Source organism: Rana temporaria, chromosome 3, assembly GCF_905171775.1.
Source record: "Rana temporaria chromosome 3, aRanTem1.1, whole genome shotgun sequence".
Lineage (NCBI taxonomy): Eukaryota > Metazoa > Chordata > Amphibia > Anura > Ranidae > Rana > Rana temporaria.
In genome coordinates this window covers 166,546,664-166,558,675 of record NC_053491.1, presented here as the reverse complement: position 1 = coordinate 166,558,675, position 12,012 = coordinate 166,546,664, and the positions used below count along the sequence as shown (strand labels likewise).

Here is a 12,012-nt window from a genome sequence, read left to right as displayed (position 1 = left end):
GCAAACGGAGGAAGGTCCCGCCCCTTTGTAAACCTCATTTGCAAAAGAGAGACATGAAAGATTCCCACATAGTATAGTATTTCAAATCGTTATCGCAAAATAATAATAATTGCACTTTACACAAATTACATGTCCTGGAAAGTCCCACCCTTGCAAGTGGTGAAATTATTTACCCTAATTTTCCTATAGAACATCTTTAAATACACTTGCCGATACATCTATAAAATTAGCAGTCCAATTTTTTATAAACAAAGCCGTTTTCTATTATAGGAATAATGCATTTGTACAACAAAAGAATAAACTAATCTTGAGAGACAGGGCCTGTTTAGGGCCTTGTGCACACTAGGCTCTTCTGAACACTTTTCTCCAGGAGAAAAGCAGCTTTAGAAATGTGCCTAAAGTTGCATTTTTCAAATTGAAAACTTGAACTGAATAATAATAATATTCATTGAAATGAATATATGCTCAAGTGCTAAGTGTGCCTAGAATTTAGGTGCATTTACACATGTTTTGGTGCACCTGTCATTTTTTCTGCCCCTGTCCGTGGGGGTATCCCAGTGTGCATGCTCGAAATGAAACAGGAACAAGCCAATGCTTACGACGGTGACGTCATTCTACGCAAATCCCTATTCGCGAACGACTTACGCAAACAACGTAAAAAATGCGAGGCGGGAACGACGGCCATACTTAACATTGAGTACGCCTCATAATAGCAGGTTTAACCATACGCCGGAAAAAGCCGAACGCAAACGACGTAAAAAAAATGCGCTGGACGTACGTTCGTGGATCGCCGTAACTAGCTAATTTGCCGAAAAATTGCACCTAAGATCCGACGGCGTACTAAGACGTACGCCTGTCGGATCCATCCGAGATGCCGTCGGATCTTGTTTTGTAGATACAAAACAAAGATACGACGCGCAAAATTTGAAATTACGCGGCGTATCAAAAGATACGCCGGCGTAATTCTTTCGTGGATTTGGCCCTATGTGTGCATGGACATGTAAGGGTTGATTTTCTAAAACTGCAGAGTACAAAATCTGATATAGAAACCATCAGCTATTTTTTTGGAAAAGCTATATTGAACAAGCTGAAGTTAGAAGCTGATGGCTACCATACATAGCTGCACCCGATTTTGCACTCTCCAGTTTCAATACTGTAAATCAAACCCATAGACTAGCATAGAGGGGTGTTTAGTGGCAGAAAAAAATTGCTTAAAATGCCTGTAAATTTGGATTTTGACAGAGGCAAACTAGTGACTGGAAACAGAGAAAGTATCTGAGCTGCCTAAAGCAACCAGTTTGTTTGCAGAAATAGTTTCTCTGATACATACAAGAAAAAGATAACAGATTTTTTGCTGAGGCAGGACAGACGCTATGTTCTCTATTTAATACATATTTGTTATCATAGCTGCTGAGAATTGCATCAGACCGAATAAGTAAATTATCTGATAATTTCTCTGAAAAAAAGCTTGTAGTTGCTCTTGAAGCCAAATGTCCAAGCCAGTACCACCCAAATCTTTGAGGCTGTAACTTACATAATGGTCACTTATAAACTATGATGGGGTTTCCATTAAACATCTGCTTACCATATTAATATGGTCACATGGGACCGGAGAAGTTCTCTGTGAGAAACATGTTTCAGAAAAACATCTTTCTTAAATTAAGTGAAACTGGAGGTCTAGGAATGTGTCGGTGCAATACAATATGTTGCCATGCAATATTACTAAGGGATTACATAGGGCCTGGAAGTACATGAAAACAAAGGAATGTAATTTGTTACATTTCATAAATACAATTGTATTTTGCATTTACAGCAGAATTCTAGTACACAAAACATTGTTCATTTTTCGCCTACATAAATTGTTAGGGTGGATCTTTACAATAAAAGAAAATTACTTATAGCAAAATTATAGTGTGTTTTCACTGAGCACATATTTTTATTATAGTGTTTATGTTAACCCTATTTTAATATAAATTTTACATGCTTGTTTTTATTTTGTTATTGTATTAAAGAGGAATTCCAGGTATGAATATTTTATACATAGTTACATGGGACCATTTTTAAAGTAATGGTGTATACTTTAGTGATTTCCAGCTACCAGGAATGGTATATGCATTGGTCCAAGATGGACCAATGTAAGTATACATGAAATATGTATGAAATATCCATACCTGGAATTCATCTTTAATATAGACATTTGCAAATTAAATGTTCTCAGCAAAACATGTCCTGTAAATTCACTGGTCAGCATACCAGCACTTTTATATGAGAATGGAAAACAAATGAAACAAACATGGGCCAGTGGTCTCACTGTAAAGCCACTATGAGTTTTTTCTATTCAACTCAGTGGGCAAATGAAAAAAACTGTCAGCTCCGGTCAGAGCCACTGATCACTATTGTGTTTTGACAGGGGGAAGGGCTCCTCTGCCAGAACACTCTGATCGGTGGCCGGTCGGCTGCTGGTTTTCCAGCATGTGCGTCCAACAGAAGCCGGCCAAACAGCCGGCTTCTGACAGACTGGCTGCCTAATGTCGGCTGTTTTTTTATTGAACCGGCCAATGTCACTGTGCAAGCTAAAATGTTGTTTTTTATTCTCCTTACATGTCCCCTTCGAATCTACAGCAACTGCACTTCCAAGTGCACTTTCAGTGCAAAGTGGATTTGCCTTTCATAAATAACCCCCAGTGTTTGTAGCTGCTGACTTTTAAAAAAAAACGCGGGTGGAACCCCGCTTTAAAAAATATGGGTAGAGTTCAACCAATGAACTAATCCTTTAGCTGGAACATATATATAAAATAAAGGAAATTATTATCTGTTTTTAAAATGCCAAGTTTTTCTAGACTAATTATATTATTTGCCTATAAGATTGTTTTATATATTTTTTTCATGTTTTTAACATACAAGCTGTTAGCTAGTACTAACGTGTCTAATTGTTTCTAGTGGTCCTTTGGTGTGCTGTTATGGGAGCTAATGACAAGAGGAGCACCCCCATATCCTGATGTCAACTCATTTGATATAACTATTTATCTACTGCAAGGACGAAGACTACTACAGCCCGAATACTGCCCTGATCAACTGTAAGTGTCATATCTGAATTTATAGCATAAAAGTTGTCTATAATTCCAACAATTTTTGTAAAAAAAAAAAAACAGTTTTGTACCATTAAAATATAATAATATCACATGCATACATTTTAGAGGTTTTCTAGATCTCCTTTGTTTTTGTGTTGAGTATATTACAGCAAAAGCAATGTTTTGCTGAATAAGATTGTTTAACCACTTCAGCCCCAGAGGATTTGGTTGCCCAATGACCGGGCCATTTTTCTACAATTGCGCAGTCATGCTTGACGTCCTTTTTTCCCACAAATAGAGCTTTATTTTGGTGGTATTTGATCACCTCTGCGTTTTTTTATTTTTTGCGCTATAATGAAAAAAGAGCGACAATATTTTTTTACTTATTGCTATAATGAATATCCCCCAAAAATATATAAAAAAAAATTGTTTCCTCAGTTTAGGCCGATATGTATTCTTCTACATATTTTTGGTAAAAAAATCGCAATAAGCATATATTGATTGGTTTGCGCAAAAGTTATAGTGTCTACAAAATAGGGGATAGTTTTATGGCATTTTTATTATTTTTTTTATTAGTAATGGCGGCGTTTAGCGATTTTTATCGTGACTGCGACATTATGGCGGACACATCAGATGCTATTTTGCGACCATTGTCATTTATACAGCGTTCAGTGCTATAAAACTGCATTGATTACTCCTGTAAATGACACTGGCAGGGAATGGGCTTCTAACTGTGCAAGCCCCCCCCCCCTCCTTAACCAAACCAGGCCACATGCCCTCAACAGTAGATTTTTTAGTGAATGGCGGAATTTTTTTTTAAAAACGCTGTGAGGTATCATACCACATACTCAGATGTGAATGGAGCTCACTATCACTAATAAGGCCCTGTACACACGATCGGTTCGTCTGATGAAAACGAACCGATGGATTTTTTCATCAGATATCCGTTGAAGCTGACTTTCATAAGTCTTGCCTACACACCATTGGTTAAAAATCTGATCGTGTCCAACGCGGTGACGTAAAACACAACGACGTGCTGAGAAAAATGACTTGATTCTGAGCATGCATGGATTTTTGACCGATGGATTTCCCCACAGATGATCATTTTTTTCTATCAGTTTTTTAACCATACGAAAAATTTAAAACAGGTTATATTTTTTTTCACCAATGGGAAAAAAACTGATGGGGCCCACACACGATTGGTTCGTCCGATGAAAACGGTCCATCGGTCTGTTTTCATCAGACAAACCGATCGTGTGTACAGGGCATAACAGTAATAATGCAAATAATATAATAAAAGTACTGCTTACTTACTTTGTCAATCTGTTAAACACAGGTGTGCTGCTAAGATATTTTATAGTCATAGGGGTTAATTTACTAGAGTAGAGTATTTTCACGGTATAGCCTAGTAGTGAATGAGGCGAAGCTAAGTAAAAATGTACTTTGCAGAGGATGCCTTATCATATGCAAGACAAATTTATAAAATTGCCTTTGCAAAGTGATAATTGTTTAGCTTAGCAAATGAGGTGAAGCATGTGAAGTAAATATCCTATTTTTGTCATTTACTTTGCAAAGTGAACATGCTGAAGCATAGTGAACATAGTGAAAAAAAAACTAAATTTGCAGCCAGTGTGAGGCCTCGTACACACAACCGTTTTCCTCGACAGAATCCATCAAGAAACTTGGTGGCAGAGCTTTTTTGCTGAGGAAAGCGGTCGTGTGTATGTTTTTCGTCGAGAAAACTGTCGTGGAACTTGACGAGAAAAAAAGAGAACAAGTTCTCGTTTTCCTCGTCGTGTTTCTCGTCGGGCTTGTTTACGACGAGAAACACGTTCGTGTGTAAGCTTAGAAACCTGTGCATGCTCAGAATAAAGTATGAGATGGGAGCGTGCCTTTGGTAAAAGTAGGGTTTGTAATGGAGATAGCACAATCGCACGCTGTAACAGACTGAAAAGCGCGAATCGTCTTTTACCAAACGTTTACTTAACACGCAGTAACATAAGATTAGCAAAAGCAGCCCCAAGGGTTGTGCCAGTGGAATCAAACTTCCCCTTTAAAGTGCCGTCGTACATGTTGTATGTCACCGCATTTGAGAACGACAAGATTTTGTCTTGACAGTGTGTACGCAAAGAAAGCTTGTGAAGATTCTCGACAAGCCTAACAAGGAACCTCGTCGAGGAAAACAATGTTTCATTTACGATGAGTTCCTCGGTCGTGTGTACGAGGCCTGAGGTTTATGTGAAGCACATAAAGGACTAGCATTGTCCTTATGCATCATGTGTCTGATAGTGTCTGATAGTAATGGTTTGATATATTTACGTATTATTAATCTATAGGTCTGTTTAGTACAACTTTATTACATTTCTGTATTTTCTTTTTTACAAAAAATAGGTTTGACGTTATGTTGAAATGCTGGCATCCAAAACCAGAGTCACGACCAACATTTTCTGAATTAGTTTCAAAAATTTCATCTCTTTTTTCAACATTCATTGGGGAGCATTATGTGCTTATCAACACAACATACGTCAATATAAAATGTACTGGCCCCTATCCATCTCTTCTACCGGCTGAAGAAAACACAGATTTCAATCTGGATACATGACTTTTTCCTACCCACCCATGTGACTGAGTCTTACTCTTGAACTTCAAGAAGTTATTTTTGTCCAAGTACTTCTTCGATGTTATATGTCAACGCAGTTGACGTTGCTTTCACTTTTGTTATATTGCACTAGAAGCAGACATTTGTTCATTATTGTGACTAAAGACTGCTGTACAAAAGATGGTACATGATACACATTTTTATTGACATGTTTGGAAAATGGTTACTTGTTTCTTGTGTTTAACATTGATATTGTTTATATGTGTTCAGCACATTTCTAGGAAAGCCGCCCCTACTGATGGTGGGAAGTGAATGGCTATTCTCAGAACATCTCCAAAACAATGTGAGCTCTATGCTGTAACGTCTGTATAGCACTTTTATCTAGGGAGATAGCTGCTGACTGTAGTTGTGCAAAATTCTCAGTCAGAAACTCGAAAAATTGGTGGACAATAAATGAAGAACATGTTGTTACTGGAGAAGAAAAAATAATCAGAATTAAGTTGAACTGCTAGATTAAAAGAGCAGTAATGAGAAAAAATGTTGGGAGCAGAGGACTTAACAAAACTCATATAATAGTACAAATAATGGTTACTATCCCAAGGTAATCTACTACAGTCACACTGGCAGTAACTGCTTTATAATACAGCAGTGATGCACCTGTCTTGCTATGGGTGAGTTAGGAAGACCAAAGATAGTCTTGAAACTGAAGCGAGCGTGCAGAAAATAGGAGTTAGGCTGGCCATACATGTTCAATTCTCTTGTACAATTTCCCTTTAAATTTACCCTAAACTATGTAGCGCAAGGGCCTGCGTAATTGTATACAATTGAAAGTTGTTAAGTTTTGACCTCATATTATATGGTTTTTGGTAACTCCAAAGGAAAAGCCTTAGACATTATCTGAACATATCAGAAAGAGCACTAGATTCTCGGCCGTAGTGTGCTGTAGTTTCTGGAGCATATAGCATCATTTGCTATAAGGTATGATATTTTCATGACGATGCCTGAAAGAATTGCACCTTCTGTGCCCATGGTACCTTAACCAGAGGCCCCATTACATTTCTGTGTATTAGATTTGGGAGTTGAAAAATTAAAGAAGGTGGTATTTTTATAAAGGATAACAAAATGAAGAAACCATGCATTAGTCTACAAAGCAAATGTCCTCAGGGACCAAACGTAATAAAGGGTTTGTGTACGGGTGCGAGTTTACCATTGGTGTTTTGCTAGAGCCAAGTTCTGCTCACTGCAAGTATACAGATCCAAATCTCCATGAAAGTTTCACTAAACCCTTTAGGGCAGTGGTTCTCAACCTTTCTAGTGTCGTGACCCCTTGATAAAATTTTGTGGTGGGGACCCCTAACAGTAAAATTATTTTCGTAGCGTGGGTTGTCGGCACCCAAGACAAGAAAAGGAATTTGGACATTTCGCGCTCCCTGAGTCCCTTCCACTCGTACAGTATTAAAACCCCTTCTGGTACATTTTAGGATGTGCCACTATTTCTCTTTGTTCTCCTTACTTTCCCTTTTATCTCTCTCTATCCTAATTTCTTTTTTTTTTTCCCCCATCCCTCTCTCTAGCCTTATTTCTTGTTCTTTCTCTTATTCTTTCTTTTCCCTTTTCTTTGTTGCTCCCCCTCTTTTCCTCTCCCTTACATTATTCCTTCTCTTAATCCTTGGTGGAGGGTGGGGGGAATGGGATGAGTGGCAGTGCTGGTGGGGAGTTGGGGTTAGTGGCAATGTTGGGGGGAGTTCTGATCAGCCAACTTAAGTGCTCTTAATCAAGGTCACCTGCTGATCTGAGAACTGTAGTGGGGACTTTTAATGGCAACTATAATCACAGGTACTCACTTTGTCTCCGACTTTGTGGTGTTTCGTAGAAGTGACACCTATGCCGAAATCAAGAGATAGGGTCTCCTCCAGCCCCTCCCACTTCACATTCCTCACCAGTCAGCTGACCTCTAGTCTCTGCCCCCAAGCCATGCTGTGAACTGAATGGGCGGCTGCGAAGTGGCTGAGTGGGTGGATGTGGGCTCCAGGAACAGCCCAGCAGAGTGGTCACAGGCTCCAGGGACAGCCCTTCTGGGCGGCTGCAAAAAGGCCCGGAGTGCAGTGTGGGCTTCAGGAACAGCCCAGGATATGGTGACCCCTGACAAATCATCATTCGACCCCCAAGGGGGTTCCGACCCCCAGGTTGAGAACCACTGCTTTAGGGAAAGGTCCAAGCTGTGTACACTGGAGTAAAAACTGAAAACGCTAGAGGCAGGTAAACATTACCTGTTGACACTTATATGTGCTTCTGGCACTTTCCAAAATGGCTCTGATCAGCCTGCAGTGAATTAAGTTTAGCTGCAACAGAACACAGGTGGAAATATGGCATTCATGTACATGAGCCCCAATAAAATGATGGTATATTGCTTTTATTATTGTTGAGAAAATTGTACTTTGTTTTCTTATTTTACACTGTACTTATCAAATGTAACTCTCAAAGCAGAGTGGTGAACACTGGAAAAGCTCATCATGGAATGTTGTGCTAAAAACTTTCATATCGGAGAAAAGAGATGGACCAATTATTGATGGAAATATAGGCAGTCAATCATAACTGAAGACTTTTAAACAAATCAAGTGTCCATCACTCTAGACAAAGTGGAAAAGCAGCTTCCAGTTCACCTAAGTTGCTTTCTCAGAAACTGCCACTTCCAGAACACAAGCTTGGTTGCACTGTTTAAGCTTGATCAGTTGATTACACACGTTACAAACCTGATTCTGTCAAAAGAGTGATGTGAACGCTGGAGCAGCACATTTATTACATCTAAACAATGGCTGGAAGTACAATGTGTGTTCCTGTGGATTTGTTTTTTGTTTTTGTTTTTCACCGAAAGTTGTACAGTTTTTTTTTTTTTGTTATGTAGGATGTAACTGGATGTGTTGATTTAAAGTTTTATATTTTTATAATAAATGTTTATTTTTAAGGCGATGTACAATGTTACATTAATGTGTAAAGGGAAAAAGTTGGTGAACTATGTGTCTTTTTAATTTTTCAAGTACAATTAAAGTTTAAAAATACCCTTCTTACTGATGTCATGTGTAAGAAGTGTGTACCAATTGTTGAATAATACTGGAAAGTGTGGTTGTTGCATTGATGACAAATATGTGTGAACTGTAGTTTTCGTGCAGTAGCTGACTGTGTTATACCACTAGGAACCCCTTAATGGAGAATAAAGCCCTAGTTTCAGAAAACCACAAACAGGCACACTCATTGAAAACATATAATATGGATTACTGTGTAATCTAAATAATAGAAAAAACTGTAGAAAACAGAAAATCTGAGTTACAGCTGTAATGAAAACAGAAGAACATATTGTTATAATTAAAACAATTGCAGCTTAATAAATCTTTCTATACATGCCATCAATATCTTCATCACATATACAAAGTCTAATGCCGCGTACACACCATCACTTTATGTGATGAAAAAAAATGACGTTTTTAAAAACGTCACTTTAATTGACCGTGTGTGGGGGAAAACGTTGTTTTATGTCTTCTAAAAAACGACCAAAAAAAATTGAAGCATGCTTCAATTTTATGTGTCGTTTTTCAAAACGTCAACTTTTACTTCACAGAAATTGACCGTGTGTAGTAAAAAACTTAGTTTAAAACGACGTTTTTTCACCCGCGCATGCCCAGAAGCTACTTATGAAGCAAGCTTCAATGGAAAAAGTGGTGAGAACGTAACCTCGCTTTGCTAGAACATTGTGAGAAAAACGATGGTGTGTAGGCAACTTCGTCTTTGAAAATTGAAGTTTCAAAAACGTCATTTTTTACTTCACAGAAAATGTCGTTTTTTTTCATCACATAAAGTGATGGTGTGTACGGGGCATTAGGCCCTGTAAACACGATGGCCCGGATTCAGAAAGACTTACGCCGACCTTACGCCGACGTATCTAATGATACGTTGCGTAAGTCTACGGATGCGCGGTCGTATCTATGCGCCTGATTCAGGAAACAAGATACGCCTGAATTTTGGCAAGATACGACCGACGTAAGTCTCCTACGCCGTCGTATCTTTGGTGCATATTTACGATGGCCGCTAGGGGCGCTTCCGTTGATTTACACCTCGAATATGTAAATGAGCTAGATACGCCGATTCAGAAACGTACTTGTGCCCGTCGCATTTAGCTACGCCGTTTACGTAAGGCGTACGTCCGGCGTAACTTTACCCCTCATAAAGCAGGGGTAAGTCATGTTAAGGTATGGGCGCGGGAACAGCGTCGTATTTTATGTCGTTTGCGTAAGTCGTACGTGAATGGGGCTGGGCGTAGGTTACGTTCACGTCGAAAGCATTGAGCCGACGTATCTTAGGGAGTATTTGCGACGTGATCCTGAGCATGCGCGCGCATGCGCCATTCGAGCGGCCATTCATTTACATGGGGTCACGGTTAATTATAATACAACACGCCCACTGCCTTGCTACTTTAAATTACGCGGACTTATGCCAGCCCATTTACGTTACGCCGGCGCACATACGGGAGCAAGTGCTTTGTGAATACACTACTAGCCTCTCTAAGTTACTACGGCGTAGTGCATATGAGATGCGCTACACCTATCTAAAGATGCGCCGATCTCTCTGAATCCGGGCCGATCAGTCCATCCGATGAAAACGGACTGAAGGCTGAAGACTGGTGGTCTGATGTTCCTACACACCATCAGTTCAAAATCCGATCGAGTCCAACGCGGTGACGTAAAACATAACGACGTGCTGAAAAAACCAAAGTTCAATGCTTCCAAGCATGTGTCGACTTGATTCTGAGCATGCGCGGATTTGGAACCGATGCTTTTGCATACTAACCATTGCTTTGGACCGATCGGTTATCAGTCTATGAGTCCAATGTTAAAGCAAGTTCTAAATTTCTGGACTGAAGGTTCACGGACTGATGGGGCCCACACACGGTCGGTTTGGACAGATGAAACTGAACTTCAGTCCATTTTCATCAGTTTTGACTGATCGTGTGTACAGGGCCTTAGGCCTTGCACACACGATAGGATAGCCAGAGGACAACAGTCTGAAGGACCGTTGTCTTAGGTTAACCGATGAAGCTGACTGATGGTCCGTCGTGCGTACACACCATCAGTTAAAAAAACGATCGTGTCAGAACGCGGTGATGTAAAACACAACGACGTGCTGAAAAAAACGAAGTTCAATGCTTCCAAGCATGCGTCGACTTGATTGTGAGCATGCGCAGGTTTTTAACCGATGCTTTTGCATACTAACGATCGGTTTTGACCTATCAGTTACCAGTCCATAGGTTCAATTTTAAAGCAAGTTCTCAGTTTTTTATCCTAAGGTTAAATAACCTATGGGGCCTACACACGATCAGTTTGGACTGATGAAAATGGTCCTTCAGACCGTTGTCCTCTGGCTATCCTATCGTGTGTACAAGGCCTAAAAGGGTTTGTAAAGGATTTTTTTTTATCTTACTAGCTTCCTTTACCTTAATGCAGTGCTGTTTTCATGTACTCATTGTTCGTTTTTGCTCTCAAGTTGCTGTAATTCTTCTCTGATCTCCACACTTCCTGGTTGTCTGTTTCCTGATAACCACAGTACTGGGAGCTTTCTCTCTGTGGTCACTAATCAAGGAGGTGTGATTACTGTGTGTCTAAAACCCCTCAGCACCAATCAGTTTCGTTTTCCAAACCATCACTGCCCTGTATTGCCTCTATGGCTCTGTACAGCAGAGGCAGGAAACAACATGCAAAAACGAAACTAGAAATTACAGGTACATTATATGATTGACTTTTATCTATTTTTAATCATTTTTAAAAGGAATCAGTTAACTATTATGTCTCTATACCCTGTAAACAGTAATTTCAGCAACAAAAAAAAATGTTGCTTACAAATCCTTTAACCTCCCTGGTGGTATGATTCTTTCAGAAAAAAGATGCTGAAAGCGGTACCATTTTTTGCAAGGAAATTTGGCGTTTTATATTATAGGCTTGTAAGTCTAATAGGCATCCCGGGTATGACATTTTTTTAAAAACAAAATTATAAATTATAATATAATAAATAATTATAAATAATTATAACAAATAATAATATAATTCTAATAAAAATTATTCAATAATGTAATCAACTCAAAATCACTGAAATTTGCTCAGTTGCAGAACTGTCGCTGTCATTATTATTTTTTTTTTATGACAAATGACAAATCGCTATCGCACAATTCTGCAAGTGATTATAATTTATTATCGCTGTTTTCTCGCTGATCTAAAACCATTTTTGACATAAATGGACACTTTTGGTTGCTATGGACAATATACAGTTTGCAGGGAGAAAGAACCGTTTTTATTA

At 39.1% G+C, this 12,012-nt stretch overlaps 1 protein-coding gene across 1 annotated transcript in view; it reads left to right on the top strand.

Moving 5' to 3' along the window:
* Positions 1–7,171, top strand: part of MET (MET proto-oncogene, receptor tyrosine kinase) — a 194,349-nt gene extending 187,178 nt beyond the window's left edge. The window contains exons 20-21 of the mRNA XM_040343773.1: positions 2,941–3,077; positions 5,463–7,171. Of these exons, the coding sequence (XP_040199707.1) occupies positions 2,941–3,077; positions 5,463–5,673 (348 nt within the window). The 3' untranslated portion in view covers positions 5,674–7,171. The remainder of the gene's footprint in view (positions 1–2,940; positions 3,078–5,462) is intronic.
* The last annotated feature ends 4,841 nt before the right edge of the window (positions 7,172–12,012 follow it).